Raw genomic sequence first — 19,560 nt, forward strand, 5'->3', positions numbered from 1 at the left:
GTTTTGTTTCTTTTTTTTGTGGAAAGTGCCGCTCGTTTCCTCCAGCGCCAGTTGTATTTACCACATTTATTGTTGCACTGTGGCGGTAAGAGCTAACGTGCAAAATACAGCACGTTTAGCAGAAAATGAGCTGTATGTCGTGTTTGCTTATTATTACAATGAAATACATGCATTGCCACAACATCAAGGAACTTCCCAGGAGTTGTTAATCTGCCGTAACTTTTATTTTCAACAACGGCGGGATGTTTTCAAAATAACCTGGGATCTGAGGAGTTCGCGGGGAAGCATTAGGAGCGACAGGCTTTGTTTTTAAATCCAGATGTCACAGAAAGACGGCTCTGAAGATGACATTTGGGAGTATAAACCTCTTGAGAAGAAAAAGAAGAGACACGAATCATCGTGTGCAATTAAAAGAAGATGCACTTTCAGAAAACCCACCAAGAGAGACGCTTCTCCCTCAGTCAAGCCACAGCGCAGCAACGTGAGAGTCAAAGCAGCTCACAGTGATTTTAGTAGGAGCAGCTCAGAGACATATAACCAGCCCTCAAAGTCCTCTCCTACTAATGGCACTGTCCAAACAGAGAAAGCTGCTGAGGGACCATCATCTGGAGACTTTTGTCCTATGTGTCAGATGCCTTTTTCTATTTTAGTGGTACAAACCCAGAGATGGCATGTGGCTGAGTGTCTTGACACCCCCAGGGACAAATGCAAAGGTACATTTGACAACAATACTGTCCCCCCCTCCCCCCAAGTTAAAAGCCTGGGTGTCATCCTAGACGGTACTCTCTCCTTCACTCAGCATATCAATACCACTACCCGGACGGCCTACTCCCATCTCCGTAACATAAACCGCATCCGTTCCTCACTCACCACCGATAGCACGGCAATACTCATTAACGCCTTTGTCACCTCTCGTTTGGATTACTGTAACTCACTCCTCACTGGTCTACCTCTCAAATCACTTCGCAAACTTCAACTTGTCCAGAACTCTGCTGCCCGAATCATCACCAGAACTCCATCCTCACATCATATCACCCCTGTCCTTAAACAACTTCACTGGCTCCCTGTGTCCTTCCGTATAAACTATAAAATCCTCCTTCTCACCTACAAAGCCCTCCACTCTATTGCCCCACCATACATCACTGAACTACTTCATATCTATTCTCCGCCTCGTCCTCTCCGCTCCTCCAGTTCCACTCTCCTCTGCACCCCTACAGCGCGCCTGGCCACCATGGGCGCTAGATCCTTCAGCCACACTGCGCCCCGCCTTTGGAACATTCTCCCTCATCGCATCCGGTCGTCTCCGGACTTATCAACTTTTAAATCATCACTCAAAACATATCTGTTCCGTATAGCGTTTTCCACCTAACTCTCTTAACTTCTCAAAGCAGCCCGTGATGTCCTACCACCCTCTGCCTATTTCATATTGTCTCATACTGTTTCATATTTGTTGTTCTGTCATCTGGGTTTCTGTATTTCAATTTACTTGTACTGTACTTCGCCCACTTCCTAGATAATCCACGCTTTTGCCTTTACATTCTCTCCCGCCGTTTATGTATTCTTGTTACTGTTGTTTTAATGCACTCTATGTATATCATGCTGTATGCTTCCTTTTCTATCTGTAAGGTGACCTTGAGACTTTGAAAGGCGCCATGAAATAAAATGTATTATTATTATTATTTACAGGCATCTGTATAGTTTCATCACCGATTTTTATTTCATGCCAAATAAACAACAATAAACAAAAAATTATAATGTTCAGTGTATCACCTTGTTCTAATGTCAATGTTTTATATGTTCATGCAGAGTGTCCAGATGGTGTCCAGTGTTCCTCCACCATCCCAAGCCATTACAAGAATTTCAACCACATTCACCTCGCCCACAGTCGAGCAAACAGCGACTCCGACTTCCTCGGTCTGTCCCAGCAGGCGGAGACAAGCCTCAGTCCTTTCCCAGGAGAGGTAAACAATGAAGCCAATGGCTCCATTTCAGAGACTTCACAGGATGGTGCACTCAGTTTTTCTGCCCCGTCTGATCATAGTTCCTCTCCTCATAATAATCACCTTGGAACGCCTCAGTCTAAATGTAAAAATGGCCTTTTGTTATTGCGCTCTCCTGGCCCAGAGGATTTTAAGAAGAGGAAAGGCTGGTCATCCTCTACGAAGGCTCAAAAGTCTATCAGCACTTCCCAAGAAAGCAAAACAGAGCTTTCATCAACTCCTGTCAAGGCAGAGACTGGAGAACAAGCTTGTGAAGGTTTTCCCAAAAGCAAACTTTCCCTCGACAACGATGATGCAATATCCTACTCACCACTTTCTGCATTCCCTGCTGAGAAGGAAGACAATAGCAGTGAATATAGAACAGATTTTTTTAATAATGATGCATTTGAAAGTGAGAATGAAGAGTCAGTTGTACTTTTCTCAAGTGAAGATGAGCTGCTAACTGAATTTATAGATAATTTTGAAGTGGATACTGTTCAAGTAAAGGACCTTTCTTCCTCAAACACTCAGCTGGAGTCATTTACCTCATCAGCAGCCACTAATCAGCTACCTGCCTCTACAGCTGCTGAAAACAGGATTGCTTCCACAGGTGAAAAAGACACTTATGGTAAATCTGCCAGTGAGGTCAGTAAGACTAGTATTCAGTCACCACAGAGTGTTGTTTTAGAGTGCCTGAGAGAAACTCTTCAAAGCTCTGATAGTCTGCATTTCAAAAGTTTGAATGACAGTATTCAGTCAGTGCAGCTTCAAACAAATCCTCATCAAGTACCTTCATCTAAAACCTCCAGTATCCAAAGAGCTCAAACTATGCCGCCTCAGAAGAGCCAGAGTAAGACAGGTCAGGCTTCTGCTCTCAAGCAGATGGACATAGGAGTGTTTTTTGGCCTTAAACCCCTCAAGGAGAAAGAAAAAGAGGCTGAGAGTGGGTCAAATGAACTTAATGCTGCCTCTGTTCCAAAACTTGGTGAGAACTCGAGAAAGAGACGACAAAGGGGAGACAGGCAGAGAAAAAGTAAGGAGGACACAACTGGTGATACCTCACAGGCCACAGTGACTGCAGATAGAGGTGATATAGTTAATGATCAGGGAGAAGCGAGGAGAGGTGGGACCAGAGGATGGAGAAGACGAGGGTACAACAGGCAAAGTGCTGATGGAGAAGTCAAGTTACCACGTTGTCCATTCTACAAGAAGATTCCAGGTCAGTGAGTTACTGTATATCATATACTGCTGCATGAATTTGAACCTTTTTGATGTTTGTAATCTAAAGTGTTTGTTAAATTTTGTTCAGGCACAAAGTTTGTCATAGATGCTTTTCGGTATGGGGAGATTGAGGGCATCACCGGCTACTTCCTAACACATTTCCACTCAGATCACTATGACGGGTTGACCAAGAATTTCACATTTCCAATCTACTGTAATAAGGTAAAGCAAGCTTTGGTTATTGTAAAATATATAACTTAAGTCCATTAATTAGTCATCCTATTGTGTGTTTTATGTGCCTGTTATGTTGTTTGTACTGGCCTGTGCTGATCAGATCACAGGAAACCTGGTGAAGAGCAAACTGAAGGTGGCAGAGCAGTTTGTCCACATTCTCCCCATGAACACCCAGGTCACTGTGGAGGGAGTCAGAGTTATCCTCCTGGATGCCAATCAGTGAGTCATACACTTGACATCAATGTTAGCCTAGTAGTCGCCACACAGTTTGTGTAGGGAGTGCTTATAGTGAGAAAGCTAGACCAACCACTGAGATTTCCTCTTAGTATTGTGTTCACCTCTTTGGTTTGTCGGTAAAGAGGACGCATAGGAGTCACTTTGCATAGACACATAACCAGAACCTGGGAGCATATAGACTCATGGACACCAGATTCATAAAGAAGAAAAAAGGCTATATTGCCACCATGATCGTGCTCATAATTTTAAAGCAACTTTAAAGAAGGATGCTGAGGCACAATGAATTTCACTAAAATGACTGACAAATTTCCTAGATTACATGTTTAGGCTAACTGTTTCTGTATGACTTGGATTTTCTTTGTCTTTGAAAGTTGATACCATTGCTTTTAAATCCAGGCCTGTTTATACCAATAGTTATGATGAGCTGTTCCAACTCTATAAAGTCAAATACTTCTTTCCACCCCACAGTTGCCAGAAATAAGGTGATGTTCTTTTTTGTTCAACTTCACTCTGCACTTGTCTGTTCTTTCAGTTGTCCAGGAGCTGCCATGCTGCTGTTCTTCCTGCCCGATGGACAGACTGTCCTCCACACTGGAGATTTCAGAGCTGATCCCTCAATGGAAACTTACCCTGAGTTACTCAGCTGCAGGGTGCAGACGCTCTACCTGGACACCACGTAAGTACCTGTCATATACAGTGACTATAAAAGTGCATTTGCCTAATGGCTAAACGCAGGATTGTGGTTGTACTTTACTATTCTCCATTGTGTCTGGGGGTTGCTAGTGTAAATGCCATAGCAACTATTCCTAGAAGAGACTTCTTCAGCCCCCAGTTCTGTTTGGGTAAGCTGTGCACAAATTAAGTCTGATGATGTGAACAACTCAAAGGGGTTTCTGGGTCCCCTGGGAAACTCAGACCTAAATATGAGCTCTCTTATCCCTACAGCTACTGCAGCCCTGAATACACATTCCCAAGACAGCAAGAGGTCATCAACTTTGCAGCCAGCACAGCCTTTGAATTGGTAACCCTCAAGCCTCGTACACTGGTGGTATGTGGATCCTACTCTGTGGGAAAGGAGAAGGTCTTTTTGGGTATGTGTTTGGAGAAGAGTTTATACATATATTGTTCCTTACCTCCTTTTTAAAAATCATGGAGTCTCAGTTGAGTGAAATCATTGACGATCTTTCTACGTGACCACAGATAGGATAAGACACAGATTTGAAATGTTGAGCAAAAGGATGACAGTAACAATATTTGAAGTTTTGAGAATATAAATCCATTGTTTGATGTTGTCCATTGTTTCCATTAACTGTTATTTAGCCAGTCCTCAGGATGCCCATTCCAGCTGAAATGACGGTTCCAGCTGAACAACTGATCTATTATAATGCAAAGAAATCTGGGAGTTTTTGTATAATCAGTCTAATAGTTAGACAGGATGAAAAGTTTTGATGGATATCAGTCATCCAATATTATTTCTTATATTGACATTGAAGCGACTTAGAGTATTTGTGGAAAGAAATAGGCATTCAATATTATATTGTCCTCGTGGAGGTAAAGGGTGCTCTAGTGACACGCATGAATAATGGTCTGGTGTAGTGAAGTACCTAAAAACAAATGTTGTCCTCGCATTGACTGAACAGTGTGCATTTAATCTGTAATCACCTTTGCTATAACAAGCTCTGCATAGAAATGGAAAAATGCTTGATTGAATTTACTGTATGTTTTTCTCATCCGCTCTGTTTTTGTTATACACATTCAGATTTTTTTTTTTTTTTTTAAGGGTCTTTTTTTTTGTTTGATTATAAATATATTTGTAGTGACCAGAGTTTGTACAGTGTGTTCCACTGCTGTTGGTGGAAGGTAAAAGATTGTTTCTCTGTACATCAGCTAAACTTTAATCTGTAGTAAAATGTACAAATTGTTTGTGGGGGCAGTTAATAACGGGGGGGTTCTTAGCTGCAAGTACATACTGAGTTGTAAAATGAAATGACTTACTTGCTCTGCTTAATTTTGTAGCATTGGCAGAGGTCCTGGGCTCTAAAGTATGCCTCTCTAGGGACAAATACAACACCATGTGCTGTCTGGAGTCTGAGCAAGTCAGAACATGCATAACTACCAACTGGAAGGCAGCCCAGGTCCATGTGCTGCCCATGATGCAGCTCTCCTTCAAAGTAGGTGCAGCAGTGTATTTTTTTCATGAACTGATCTGAAAATAAGTGTCATTATCTTGGGACACCTGATGTGTAGAAATGTACTATTTTAAGGGTATGTTCAGGAACCAAAAAGAAGAGTAAGCATTTGTTTTGTTCCTAGGAGCTGCATCTTAAGGATACACCGTGGCTCCTTTTAAATGTATGAAATTACGATTTTACCTCTATCTCCCTCAAACTTCTTGCAGAAACTGCAGGATCACCTGGCACGCTTTTCAGGACAGTATGATCAGCTTGTGGCTTTCAAGCCCACAGGCTGGACCTTCAGCCAACAGATAGAATCAGTGGAAGACATTCAGCCTCAGATCAATGGCAACATCTCTATCTATGGTATGTAGTAATTTGTTATATTTTAGCATTTTTAATTGTAGAAAGAAGTAACATACATCTGCATGCGAACATATACACAAATACACCAGAAATACTCATGATATGCCTCAGATAATGACAAACGAGTAAGGAGGAATGGCTGAGAATGGTCTTTCTGTGTACTAAGGTTGCAACATTAACTGTTGCTGATGTAAGGTTGAATGTATTGTCCTTTTACTAAGCACAAACAAAGCCCTTATGATAAATTATTTCATCTTGCCACACTGATTAAACCTAATCAGAAGCATTTTTTTCTAAAGCACAAATGTTGCTCAAGTAGTTGTATTTAGCCTACAGCTCCCTCTTTTGGTGAACAGAGGAAGAGGAAGGAGACTTTAGAGTGTGAGGATAGAACAATAGACTGTGGCTCAGTTTCAGGTATCTTCAGTATGTTGTCAAAACAGTGCATAAGCAAAGAAGAAGCTGGGTCTTGTCTTGAGTCATTGTGTTGCATTAAACCCTGGTGCTGGGTCATAACTTCATTCGCCCCTGCAGTTGTAGCCCCTTTTTATTCCTGTCCTCTTGTATTCTGCATAGTTCTATCAGCACCATCAGCCATCTGACCTGTAACCTACAGTCACGAACTAAAGGCTTTTGCAATACACACTTGCATAAACTTTCTTCCTCCTCAGTAGTTTGTGTGTCAGTCAAGTCATTTTGAGCTTGCTCAATCTCTTTCTCTGCTCCATGCTGTCCACAGACATATGCGCCTAATATTTTTGTCTGCATGTGGGAGGATTGAACCTATAATTGACTGGCTGAGGCTGAGTTTCAGCTCGATCTGTGTTAAAGCAGTGGAGCACCTGAAATCTGTTGGAGTGAAGGGAGGACAAACAAGAAGCAGTGGGCCTAATTTGTTTTTTTTGTTTTTTTTTCTAAAAACAAATGAATCATTCTGATAGCCTTAATGTTTCAGCAGCTGTGATCTGGGGAACAGTCTGAGCCTATAGGTGAATTTGTGGAACATCTGGTGCTTCCTGTAAGCCTTTTGCCCCATTGCTTGTCTACCTGATTTGCCCACAACTATAGACATCTACCTCAGTGACACTATTTTACCTGTAGCTAAGTATTTGTTATTCACTATTTTGGATGTAACACTTTTCTGTATGTCTGCACTGTAGAGTTTTAGTAATGCAGAAATGTCAAGGCCAAAAAATCCCTGTGGTTCTCTTCTAAACTACTGCTGCAGTTTTTCCCCCCCATTATAAATTGAAATAATTATGAGCTATGTTTGAAATAACCCTGTGAGGAAAACAAAACATGGGCTTTCTTCAGGCATGTCATTTTTAACAAGGCTTCATTTGAATTTTGACAAATGCAAACCTGTTTTCTTGACAGGAATACCTTACAGCGAACACAGCAGTTTTCTGGAGTTGAAGCGATTTGTCCAGTGGCTCCAGCCTCTCAAGATCATCCCTACTGTCAACAATGGCAGCTGGGCTAGCAGGAGAGCTATGGAGAGGTGCTTTAGTGAGTGGCTCATGGAAACTAAGGCTAAACTATAGCTTACTTACTAGTAAACTGTGTTTGCAGATGCGCCCCAGAATGCTATAAAGGCTCTAAGAGCACACATTTCAACACTACACATTTTACTTTTAATGACTTTATATCACTCTGTCATAAATTTAATGCATACTACTGTTGAACAAATCAAACACCTACTTTTCTCTTTACTAGGCTGAGTAAAAAAATAACTGGAAGCAGTTCTGTGTAAACGTTATCTGAGGTCATAATGTATCAGGACAATTACCGGAAGTATTTTACTTTGGATGTGTGTCTTCCTGCTGTGGCCACTTGCAGTGGTACCAGTCTGTCACCAGTATACCAAGTTCTGCTTTGAAACTACACAGTTCCTTTTTATTCTAATGACTATATGTATTTGTATATAAGTAAAATTTTAAACTTGAAAAAATAAATTTTTAATAATTCTTTTAATATTCCTTTTCTTTTTTTGCAGCTCTAACCTGTACATATTATAAAGAAAGGTAACTGTGCATCAGATTATATTATGTATTATATTTAATTAGCCAGCCTAGCCCTGTCAGTGATTTGTTGCGACAGTGTCTAGATTTTCACTTCTGCCTCAGCTGACATTTACTTTTCAAATCCTTTACAATGTTTGTGCAGTCCTGTCCATGCTGCTTCTGTCAAATACAGAGCTGAGGAAGGCCACTGCTGTACAGTGGCTTTGAAAATTCAAGCTTGTTTTGAAGAGGCTACTGTGAGATCTGTTGGTAGCTTATCTCTGGGACATCAGGGGTGGGGTGCAGGTGAATCTCTGTTTAACAGGCTTAACAGAGCCATTGTGATTTCTCTTTTCATATAGAACATTGTCAACTTATCGCTTCTACCTGTGCTGCGTCTCTTCAATCTTAAGCACTTTCAGGCAAATTTGTGATATTGGCCCATACAAAGTAAAATTCAATTTGATTTGAAAAGGACCAGGGCCCTGAATTAAATATATATATATATATATAATCTAGAGTCTAAACAAGGTTGGTGGTTGTACTGTATATTCCAGCAATATATTGGAATATATACAATATTAGTATTGTATACTTGGCACCTTTTCAATTTCACTTTTAAAACCAGCATAAAGGGGTTTAAAAGCTTCTGTCACTTGAGAGATTTCTGAATTAGTTAATGATAGAAGCTGTCTAGAAAACGGCTGTGTAAAAGCCATCTTTATGCATTTTAGTACTTGTCTGTCTGCCTATTTATATCGTGTGTCATCTGTTTTTATCAGTTGACTGATGTAACCACTATATTATCTGTTCCCCCAGCAAGCCATTCACAATAAGCTATTTCTCCCAGGCAATAATATTAGCACAGCGTTACTAATCACACAGTAAAACATACGTTTTCATTTGTGGTTCAAATAACAGGTTTAAGCTTCATTTGGAGGATTTTGGGAGTAAAACAACTGGAAATAATCAGATTGTGTTGCTAAGGTTTATTGATCCAGAAACATAATTTAGTTATCTGGTTTAAATTCTGAAGCATGTTCTGTATGTCCAAAAAGAATAGCCAACTTCTTAAACTGTAAAACCTGTTAAAGAAAAACATGGTAAAAATGTATTCAGTTTATTGGGATAGGTTTATTTATGAAAAAATGTAGTTGTAATACAGCACAGCTTGATGTTCGGAACCATTTGCCCCCCCCCCCTCCAAAATCTACATGGCTGAGACATTGTAAGTGTGTCAGACTAAATCTAAATAAAGTAGCCTTGTGGAAATTATAAACTATTTCCATTACATGCCTTGGACACTTTATCTCACGTACACATTTGTTTTGCGTCCAGGGGTTGTGTCATAAGAATACCTTTTTTTTTTTTTTTTTTTTTTTTTTTTTTTTTTAAACATCTTACAAGTGGTGTGAGGAAATACATCTCACTAAAGTCTCTAGCTTTTGCTTCATTCTAGGAATTTACTTATTTACAGTACATGCCACACACAGTCATCTAAAGCTAATTCATGTGCTATAAAAACTGCCATTATTTACACACATCTTTCTATATAAATTGTAAGTTATGTGTTTGAGATTGGTAAAGTCATTTTAATACCCTTCAATGTAACTTTTATCTCACCTTAAGCCATGGATGGATTGTAAGACAATGGGACCCCATCTCTTTAGGAATAAGAATCATGTATTCAGCAACTATATTATTTGCAATCAGTATGATTGATAGTTATTTTGCATCTGTTTTTAGCTTAGTTTGTGTTCATTTCTACTTCATTTTTGTGTAACTTTGCATATTTTTGCTTGTTAGGTGTCTTTTTTTTTTTTAATCGCTTTGCATCTTTTCGTAGTTGTTTTGTAGTCTTTGATTGACTTCCCAACCAAAGGTTAGCCATCCCTACATAATTCTAGTCTAGTGGCCCCCTGACCCCAGTTGGCCTGCTCAGTAATCCATCCATGCCTTAAGCTCTTCTAGACTTTAAATCAAGTAAACTAGAGCGTAGAGTGACAGATATATAGGAACTAGCCAAAGCCTGTGTTGTAAAGTGGTACAGTCCCACTAACTAAGGGCAGGAGGGCCTTCTAGCATCATTCAAACACACCTGGATATACAGGAAAATTACAAGTCTAATTTCTAATGGTCCATTTGTAGTCACTCTGTGCAGACACAGTTTGGGGAATGCAGTGGCTGGCATCCAGGTAGACGGAGGACGGTCAGTTTTACCTGAAAAGACGTATAATTTACATCTGTGATCGGACTGCATTGATACATATGAACGAGCGTACAGTGACAATGTGTTAGTGTTTTGTGTGAATGCTATATGTACCTCATTCTTGAGTGACTTGCTGATATACATGTTGTACTCGTCCAAGTTGCTGACATGCAAGTCATTAACTGCCAGAATTTGGTCTCCTTTGTGGAACAAGCATACTGTCTGTGGCTGGCTTGTCCACGCAGACACACTGTGACACAGAAACACGTTTTTCAATTAACTCTGTAGCGCTCACTCATAAAATATTTGACATTTGTGCTTAAATATTTATATAAAAATGGTACATTTCTACCAAGCCTGATGTTTAGCTCATGAATGATGTTTACTATGATTCTTAGGCATTCAGATTTTCTCATCTGTGAAGAAACCTAATCAGCTGAAGTGATGAAAGGTGAAAGAAATGTCTTCAAGCAAGCAAGACAAATTGCTTTCACAGTTCTTGACATGGATCTAGATAAGAAATGGTGAGATGATAGTAGCTGTATATTTAAAACCACTGAATGTCTATTGAAAATGTAAACATAGATAAGATGCTATTGCATGTTTGACTTGTGTCGATCACGTTTCTATGTTTCTGTAATTTTCTTCTTTCAGGCTGTGTGTGATGGTGTGTTGGTTGACCTGCTGCCTTGACTGTACAACCTGTGTGGACACTGTGTCAGACAAGTAAGACTGAATCATAGCGTTGGTAGCCCACTATATTTAAGCTTGATTGAAAAGCCATTTTTAAATGTTTTTTTCTACATCTTAAGGGACAAAATATAGAAAATCTGTCTTTCCTAAGCAAACATACCTTGGTTTTCCATCCACTTCTATTAGTGTCAGGTGCTTTTTCAAATCTGCCTGCTTGACGTCAATATCCCTCTCCTCTGGGTTAATGGGGTAAATGCTTGAGAAAAAAATAATACAATAAAAACTTTATATAATGGTGTTTTGACAATGTTATAGAAAGATGTAACTAAATCTTGACAATGTTGATCCAAAGCAATTGACACAGTTTCCTTGTAAGGTCATCCTACAGGAAATATAATAAAAATAATTGGCATAACATGTTTAACCATCTTTTTGATTCATATGTACAAAATGCAAACAAATGCCAAAAACAAATGTAAAACTTTGACTCTCAGACTAAATTGAAGTTGACTGGCAAGTCATTTAAAATCAGTTGCAAAGCTGTCCATAAATGTTGAATGCTGAGTGCTGATTATTCAGCTACTTTTCAGCCCCCGTCTGCTTGCTGAAAGTCATCTAACCTAATCCAACCAGTTCCGCAACATGTCAGTTCAATTGCAGCTTTTCTTTTCTGTTTATGTATTTTACTGAGTCATCTTAAGTGAGGTCATGTTACTTTCTTTAGAGTCAGTTTGAGCCAGAATCTCACCTCTCAATGGAGCCTTGTGCGTAGACTTGTTCGTCCAGCGTGTTTCTCGGAGAGCTGGCACTGCTGGAGCTGCCACTGGAGTCTGAGGGATGTGTTTCTTCTCTGTAAAAACAAATAACCCCGGGGGGAGGGGGGTTAACATCAGCTCATGCTACATGTCACAGTTCTCGTATGTATTCTTGGTTGACATCTAACAAAAGACCACTGCTTACTGAGAATACGATGGGACCCAAGACTAAGGCTTTATGTTAACTACACCACAAATTACAAACTACACTACAAATTGACACAGGAGGAACACCATTCAAATCTGCTTGCAGTGTTCTGGTTGTGACTCAGGCAGAAAGCAATAACAGCAGAGTTTGGCACTGCATTAGAAGCCTTAGATGGACAGTTCATTTGCCCTTGTGGCAGTAAATGGCAAGAGTAAAGGCGGATGTTTGCTGCAGGGTGCAAGAGGATGTTAAAATTGCATTAACTTGTCATAAAACAGAACAGGTTTCCCTCAATTACATAAAAAGAGGACCAGATGTCTTGACATTTATTGAAGTTGTTCATAAAAGCAGCATGGGCAGAGACAAATAATTCAAAAATCACTGTGGAGGTGCAAGTGGAATTCTAATTAAGAGGCACTTCAGAAGCGAGCATTTCCCCCCATATGCCTAATGCAGTAGAGAAGATGTTCTTCAATGTGGCAGCACATTAGTTGGCCACTTAGAAAGAAATCAGACATCAGTGTGAAATAGAAAATTATCATACAGTTTGGCAATATAGCAAATTTAATGAAGTAAATAGCAGAAGAGAGTATTTGTAAGCATGGGGTAAAAAAATCTTAAAAGTAAATAAGTAGATGGGATAACCTGCTGTGTTGATAATTAACATAATTGTTTTTGTAAACAGGAAGGACAAATTTGATTGGCTAAAAACTTCCTTGAGAGAAACAGAATGTCTATTGTGCTCCGTCGTTACAACATTGGATTTGCATTTTTAACTTCTTCTAAAATTAAATTTAATAGAATTACATTTTCCCACTATAGCCTTACTTGGTCTAGTACAACTAGTAGCTTATGGTGGCCACCATGAGCTATGAATTATCCCATGGTTGTCACTTGTGTCTGCTGTTTCAGACACCCTGTTTTAAAGCTCATGAGGAAGTTGGAGAATAACCAGTAAACGTGTTGGATGACCTCTTTTATGGGTAGGCTATTCTATGTTTCAAAACATGAAAAGATATTTCATCTTGTTAAAGTTGCCAAACAGGCTCTAAGGTTCCTTCCTTGACTGGTCCTTTTTTCTGTAAAAATAACTCCCTTGTCATCAGTAAAGGTATTTGTTCCATTGAGGCCATGATGAGTGAGCTATTTTGGTATCCAGGCACTGGAAAAACATGTTACACAGAGAGCAGAGATCACTGACACTGAAGGAAAAGGGGCAAAGTCAATTATAGACACACAGCCCACAAAATAAAGACAACAACCCCTCAATTAAACTGATTTACCTGTTTTCAGCGTCATACTCTTCATCACATGGAGGCAGTGGAGAAATCTGGGTCCTCTTTTTCTCAAAGAACTGATTGACACTCATCCGGCTGCTATCCTTTTCACCTTCACGCTCCCTACAAGTATTTGGCACAGTGAATTGCTATCATTATTATTTTTCATTATTGAGAATCATGCAGACATGCATTTTTCCAGAGAAATGGCTGTTTATAAATCAAACTTACGTTGTGTGAACCATCTGCCTATTAATTTCAATGTTCTGCATTGTTACATATCTAAAAGAGGTAAATACTAAAATTAACAGAAAACCCAGCAAAGAGTATTAAATATTGCAGTACTTGAAGTTATAATTATAATATAATATATACTTTTTTTTTCTGAAACTATAATTAATACTCACATTGGCTCCACACTGTTGGCACGCAGGGACCCATTTTCCTTTTTCACATCATTTGGAAAACAAAAACAGAGGTTAAAGTTTAAGAGGTTAAAGTAGCTTCTGTATCAGAAGTTATTAGCACAGATTAAACAATATTTGCTTGAGCTGTGCTGGTACAGTACTGTATATATTGATATAGATCTGAAACAAGTAGTTGGTTGATTGATTAGTCAGTTCACAGAAAATTAATTGGCAACTGTTTTAATAACCAATTGTTATTAGTTGTTTATTCTTTCTATTTCCCCACTGTGAGGATTTGAAACAATTGATCATTTAGGAAACTAATTAGCACATTTAACATTATTGAAAATTATTAACATTTGCAGACTTACTTCTATTTGTCTTAAGTAGGATCTTGGATAATCATAGATTGGATTCACAGGTGCTGATGCACGTCTTTTGGAGTAATCTTCATCCTGCCAGTCAGTAGGAAAATTACATACAGTCTGTCACCATTTCTCAAACTCATATTAGAGTAATTAGGGTCAAAGCAAGATGTTTCACCTTGAATTCTTCAGTGCACCTTTTGGAAACATGTGAGCAGGGCTCAGACACGGACCGTGGTTTAAAATATGGCTGAAAAACAAGACCCACGGAAATTAAAGCAGCTATATAGCTAAAATCTGTGATTAGTATATTTCAAATTTATTCTGAGAGATTGTTCCAGTGAGCATGTACAGTATAATCCCCAATACAAGAAAAAAAAAATCCATTCTATTATGAGTATAAGTACTTTTCACTGCATTTTACAGTGTTAATTTAGGTTGATTTTAATTGGTGTTAATTTTCTAATTCTACAAGTTAAAATAACTGAAAAAAATTTGCATTATGATTCAGAGAAACACTGTATATTGGTACCAACATCTTTTACAGTCCATACTTAAACAGTACATATAGCAAAGTCATAGTGGAAAAAAATTATTTTGTAAAATTATGTTTTCAAATTAATGTCATTTCTGCATTTGTTTGTGAGGTGACAGGAAAGAGGCAGACCAGAAGGTTAGAGAGAAAGAAAAAAGGTGTATGGCATGCAACGAAGTGACATGTGGACATAACAGTTGTATGACATGCACTGTAGCAATTCAACAACCAGGGTGCTCCAGCAAATGGTAAAATCTGTAAAACGATGACAGGATTGGAGTAACGGTGGTAATAAATGTCCCAGAGCTCAGTCAGAAGCCACTGAGCTACTGTAAATAGATATGCAGCAGTGGTCAATCTCTGGATATTTTGAGTGTCATGAGTTCGAGACCCAGGTAGAGTGGATGTAAGAAAGATTAGCCATGTCAATGTCACCTAAAAGACTAGTTTTAATTGTAATGGACCAACCTTTTCAGGCACAGCGGCTGAATTCTTATTTTTCATGATGGGTTTTGAAATAACCTGGTAAAACAGGAAGAGAGGTCTGTTTTCAAAACTTAAAATAGAGAGGTCATTTATAAGCACGGGTAATAGATTACTGATGCAACTGTATGATGACGCCTTAACTTGGAGTCACTTGGGAAGCAGATAATTTGACTGAGCACTTGAAGTGAAAAGAAAGGAATGAAAGAGGAAAAAAGCCACTTCTTGCATGTTAAAAATTGCTAGCACATATTTGAGACAATGGACGTAAATACATGAAGATGATGAAGAAATAAAACAAATAGAAATAAAAAAATTCCCATAGGTTAGACTGTGGTCAACAGACAAAGAAAATGGAAGACATTAAACATTTACCTCAATACTTCGCTGCCCATTAGACGTTTCCTTTAAGAAAATGAATCAGATAATGATTGCCAATGGTGCTGATATAGCTCATGTGACGTATACAAAAAAAGGTGCAAAGCAACAGATGGTCATTCTATTTTTTTTTTTACAAAACATAAACTAAAATCTAAATTTACCTCTGAACTCTTAAGTGTATGTGGTCGGTTTTTCAGGGCATTAAACAGGTCAGAGAACCAGCTGTCCACTTCCTCACTGGAAAAACAGGGATATAGGAAACACTTAAAATATCATTTTTAGCCCACAAATTATGGTTATTACATTTAATTTAAAATTCAATTCCAAAAGCAACTATAAAGTGGAAACAGTGAAATTTAGTAACAATTTGATGTGTGGAAGGCTAAGCTATTATCAACAGATAGATTGTTACTAAACAGGACATCATAATAAGGCATCATAATTTCATTTTGATTGTTAAAACTCCCAAAATAGTAAATGGTGCAAATGGCAAGGGGATGTGTTTTATGAGGTACTGTGAAAGTGGCAGTAGGGAGCCTTGATAGGAGGATTGGCCAACCTGTATGTGACCTTGATTACACCATCACTGACTTCCAAATTAATGTATCTGTGGATCTGATACTGTCCTGTATTTGCCATTGCAAAAGTTACATTGACTTAAAGCTGCTGTATTTATGTACAATCCAATTAAATTTGATCTGATTAAAGGAATCTGTTAAGTGATTGGACAGAATCAGGTTTTGGGTTGATTGTCACCCATCTAAAAATTCTTCGTTTCCACATAGCAGTGAAATCCCCAAACTGATCATTGACGCACAGTTCTAATTCTGTTTAGTCATAGTGAAACTCATTCCTGTGTATATCTCTCTGGCGTGGCATGTCATGAATTGTTACAGTACAGTGTCATAGTTGGTAAGTTGGTAAAGTACCTATAAATTCCTTCTTGGTTGTTTTTCTCTGCCAATAAAAACCATCTGACTGACCTGGTCTCCCCGACAAGAAAGTAGTCCCGTTCAGTAGCCCTGATGTACAGCACACAGGATGGGGAACACTTGAAGTTCTTCTGGACCCAGTCCCATCTCTGGTGGTGCTGAGGGCTCACATACAATAGTGAGATACTGACAGAAAGACACAAATTACACCGATTATATAGGCATATAAAGAAACACAGGAAACTTGGTATTTAGTATGTTATATATTTGCATATATATGTGCATTGCCACTAAATGGCCTCTGCAATAACATACTTTGACAGGTCTATCCCTCCAAGGGGCTTGTCCATTTCTTCTGGACTCCTGAAGTACTTCAGTTCATGTCTCTGATCACTGAGCTTGTACAGCACAAAATACCGTTTCTTCCATGATTTCTGCAGAACAAGCGTGATGAAACAAATCATAAAATATAATCCAAACCACACATAAAGACCTGAATAATTTTGAATCCATTGTGTCACCTCTTTTGTCAGCCGTTTTGAGGGAGGAGACTTGAACAGGAATCCAGCTCTAATCTCCGTCACAACTCCTACTGTTGTGTAGAACACTGCTTTTCCTCCTGGCAAAACAAAAGCCCATTTGTGATTTAAAAAAAAAAAAAAAAAAAAAAAGACCTATAGGAACTATTTGGAAAACTAGCAATGAATTTATAGAGTGAGAATGAACAAGTTACCAAAAACTGAAATAATGTACAAAAAGCAAATTTAAAGTGGGTCAAAACTCTAAATCTGTTATGTTAGTTCTCATTACTTTGGCTTCTTTGGCATATTCCAGAATATTCCAAAATGATTGTTGTGTGGCTTGACTAGATCACCTGTAAAAACAGGTTTTCTCATACGCTGTAAGCACTGCTAAACATACCAGTAAGTTACCAAAACAACTTTAATCAAAGCCATAAATCAGATTTTTGAATGTGATATACTAACCTGTGCTCCTCTGGGTCTTATGCATCGTGACACCAAACCTAAACAAATATAAAACCACGATCTGTCAGTCTCTTGTCTTTTCAAAACAACAAAGAATAACAAAACCTTAATGAACAATAGGGTTTAAAAATAGGCCCATGCCTTCCTGTAACAGTGCAGGAAATAAATAAATTTTCATAAACAGATGACTTGTTAGGTTTGTTTGTTCAGTATGAGATGAAAATAAGATTTATACCATTTTATACCACTGATGTTAACTTACTAATAAATATTAACATACAGTCTTAACAAAAAAAAAAGAATATTTATTCTACTGTTTCTACTGTATCATATTTATCATTTACACAATGTTGATGTCAGTTTTCTAAAACAGAACCAAATGTAAGCACATGTATTGCAATATATAACTAAACGTAACATGCTTACCTGCAGAGCACCTGTTCAGAGATTCTGTTCCCCTGACTTCTTTGGCAGTAAATGTTGCAGCATGAGGAAGCTGCTGGATGTTTTCCTTCACCTGCCACACAGATTTTCATGCCAGGAACTGGAGTTACTGGTTCTTGGATAATTGCTTTTTGGCTGCAAAAGTCCATCCAGGGTTCACTTGTATATTCTCAGTAACATTTAGGAAATAATAAGATCCTATGCTCATGCAGATTACATGTGCTGCCATGTGAAGTATCATAACTCAGTCACTGAAAGTACTGAGTAAAAGACAACTAAATTATGCACACTGGACTGCTTTTTTTGTGTGTGTGTGTGTGTGTGTGTGTGTGTGTGTGTGTGTGCAAGTGGGCATGTTGATCTAAGTGATCAATAGCAGTTAGGTGGAGGCATGCGACCCTGCTGTGACACTTTTTCTGTGTCCTTTGCTGGAAAATGTGTCAGAAAAACACACAGTGGGACACAAGTCAGTGATAGAGAGAGAGATTGGAGGGATATTTTGTGTTATATGCCCTGACATTACCATGACTGACACTTAGGTGAAGGGCAAACAGCGTTTTGTAGTGCATTTGATGTCTTGCTGCTTGCTCATATGCATGGCCCATTTGTACTATGCATCTAAAAGGTCTGAGTCCACAGCAAGCATTTTAAACAGGCATCGGCTAAAACTAATTTAGCTTTTGCAGCAGACTCTTAAAGTTCTTTGTGTACCTGGAGTGTCTGTGAAAAGGTGGAGTAAATGGATCTCCCCCGAGCTACCATCAGTGTCTCAGACTTTTCAAAGTCCTTCAAATGTGCATGTGGGTCACACACAGACACATCAAGGTCAGTGCCAGCTTGTTATAAATAGAGCCCTTATGGGCTTCTTGTTTAGTAGGACATGAAATAACTATTCTGACATTTTACCATTCATTAGCAATTCTCTGCCTGAAATTTTTGTTCTCTTCTATCTTCAGATTCCTGGTTTCTGCTTATTAAAAGAGGACATGTGCTTGTGATTGCACCACGGCAATGGAGGCTGATGGGTGGCAGATACCTACCTGTCCACTTTAGATAATTTTCTCTTAATCAGTTTTTTGGTTAGAGTTCTGGCATGATTTCATTTGATTAATTTTACATGTTTGAAGTATTGTACTAAACAGTTTCAGCTTTAAGTTGTGAGGATTTTCTCCTCTAAATTTTATGTTTGACTCTTTTGTAATTTTTGAGTGGAAGGATATCAGAAGATAGCAGCTTAGGTTTTTGGATGTATGTGTGTGTGTGTGTGTGTGTGTGTGTGTGTGTGTGTGTATATGTATATATATATATATATATATATATATATATATATGTATAGTATATAATAGTATAATTTTTTTTTAATTTTTAGAAGACCAATGGAGAGCTGATTCAGCTGGATGCAGAACACGAGGCCACAGAGAAGTTGGTGGAGAAGAGAAAAAAGGACTGCTAACACGACCACTAGACCAGACGCTGGACAGGCTGAATGCATGGTTTAAAAAGGACATCAAAGGAATCAGCATCCACATAACAAGGCTCTGATTTCATGGAACGAAGAGTGATCAACTGAATCTTACCTTCAGCCTACTGCTGTTCTTCAGATCCCAGGTCCCTATCACCAAGAGAACTTTAGGTTCACTCAAAAACAGAAGTAGATCTGTACTGTCCTTT

At 38.6% G+C, this 19,560-nt stretch overlaps 2 protein-coding genes and 1 long non-coding RNA gene across 4 annotated transcripts; 2 read left to right on the plus strand and 1 right to left on the minus strand.

Moving 5' to 3' along the window:
* The first annotated feature begins 71 nt into the window (after positions 1–71).
* Positions 72–8,037, plus strand: dclre1a (DNA cross-link repair 1A (PSO2 homolog, S. cerevisiae)). The gene is made up of 9 exons (XM_026315491.1): positions 72–713; positions 1,807–3,198; positions 3,289–3,422; positions 3,535–3,653; positions 4,204–4,347; positions 4,617–4,762; positions 5,688–5,842; positions 6,070–6,211; positions 7,589–8,037. The coding sequence occupies exons 1-9, from the start codon at positions 320–322 to the stop codon at positions 7,753–7,755; spliced, it is 2,793 nt and encodes a 930-aa protein (XP_026171276.1). The 5' UTR covers positions 72–319; the 3' UTR covers positions 7,756–8,037.
* A 1,565-nt stretch (positions 8,038–9,602) lies between these two features.
* On the minus strand, positions 9,603–17,908 carry LOC113135452 (pleckstrin homology domain-containing family S member 1-like). 2 transcript variants are annotated; one of them, XM_026315510.1, is made up of 17 exons: positions 17,872–17,908; positions 17,446–17,483; positions 16,981–17,078; positions 16,775–16,893; positions 16,511–16,645; positions 15,689–15,764; positions 15,522–15,551; positions 15,132–15,185; positions 14,307–14,378; positions 14,135–14,218; positions 13,764–13,801; positions 13,588–13,638; positions 13,363–13,479; positions 11,865–11,966; positions 11,277–11,372; positions 10,538–10,673; positions 9,603–10,434 (listed from the first exon to the last, which is right to left on the minus strand). In XM_026315510.1, exons 2-17 carry the CDS (start codon positions 17,468–17,470, stop codon positions 10,363–10,365), a joined length of 1,305 nt encoding a protein of 434 aa, XP_026171295.1. In that variant the 5' UTR covers positions 17,471–17,483; positions 17,872–17,908; the 3' UTR covers positions 9,603–10,362. The 2 variants fall into 2 exon arrangements, with proteins under 2 accessions (XP_026171295.1, XP_026171296.1); XM_026315511.1 differs by lacking the exon at positions 15,132–15,185.
* Positions 10,891–19,491, plus strand: LOC113135460 (uncharacterized). The gene is made up of 3 exons (XR_003296178.1): positions 10,891–10,947; positions 11,078–11,149; positions 19,259–19,491. It is a non-coding gene; the product is annotated as an uncharacterized LOC113135460 (long non-coding RNA).
* The last annotated feature ends 69 nt before the right edge of the window (positions 19,492–19,560 follow it).

This window comes from Mastacembelus armatus, chromosome 19 (genome assembly GCF_900324485.2).
Source record: "Mastacembelus armatus chromosome 19, fMasArm1.2, whole genome shotgun sequence".
Lineage (NCBI taxonomy): Eukaryota > Metazoa > Chordata > Actinopteri > Synbranchiformes > Mastacembelidae > Mastacembelus > Mastacembelus armatus.

Excerpts from the sequence above, each read along its gene's own strand:
- dclre1a (XM_026315491.1), top strand. The coding sequence starts at position 320 with ATGTCACAGAAAGACGGCTCTGAAGATGACATTTGGGAGTATAAACCT. Across the intron at positions 3,654-4,203 it reads ATCCTCCTGGATGCCAATCA|TTGTCCAGGAGCTGCCATGC; the intron begins GTGAGTCATACA and ends CTGTTCTTTCAG. Across the intron at positions 6,212-7,588 it reads TGGCAACATCTCTATCTATG|GAATACCTTACAGCGAACAC; the intron begins GTATGTAGTAAT and ends TTTTCTTGACAG.
- LOC113135452 (XM_026315510.1), bottom strand. The coding sequence starts at position 17,470 with ATGCATAAGACCCAGAGGAGCACAG. Across the intron at positions 11,967-13,362 it reads GAGTATGACGCTGAAAACAG|AGAAGAAACACATCCCTCAG; the intron begins GTAAATCAGTTT and ends TTGTTTTTACAG. Across the intron at positions 10,674-11,276 it reads GAAGTGGATGGAAAACCAAG|TGTGTCTGCGTGGACAAGCC; the intron begins GTATGTTTGCTT and ends TCTGTGTCACAG.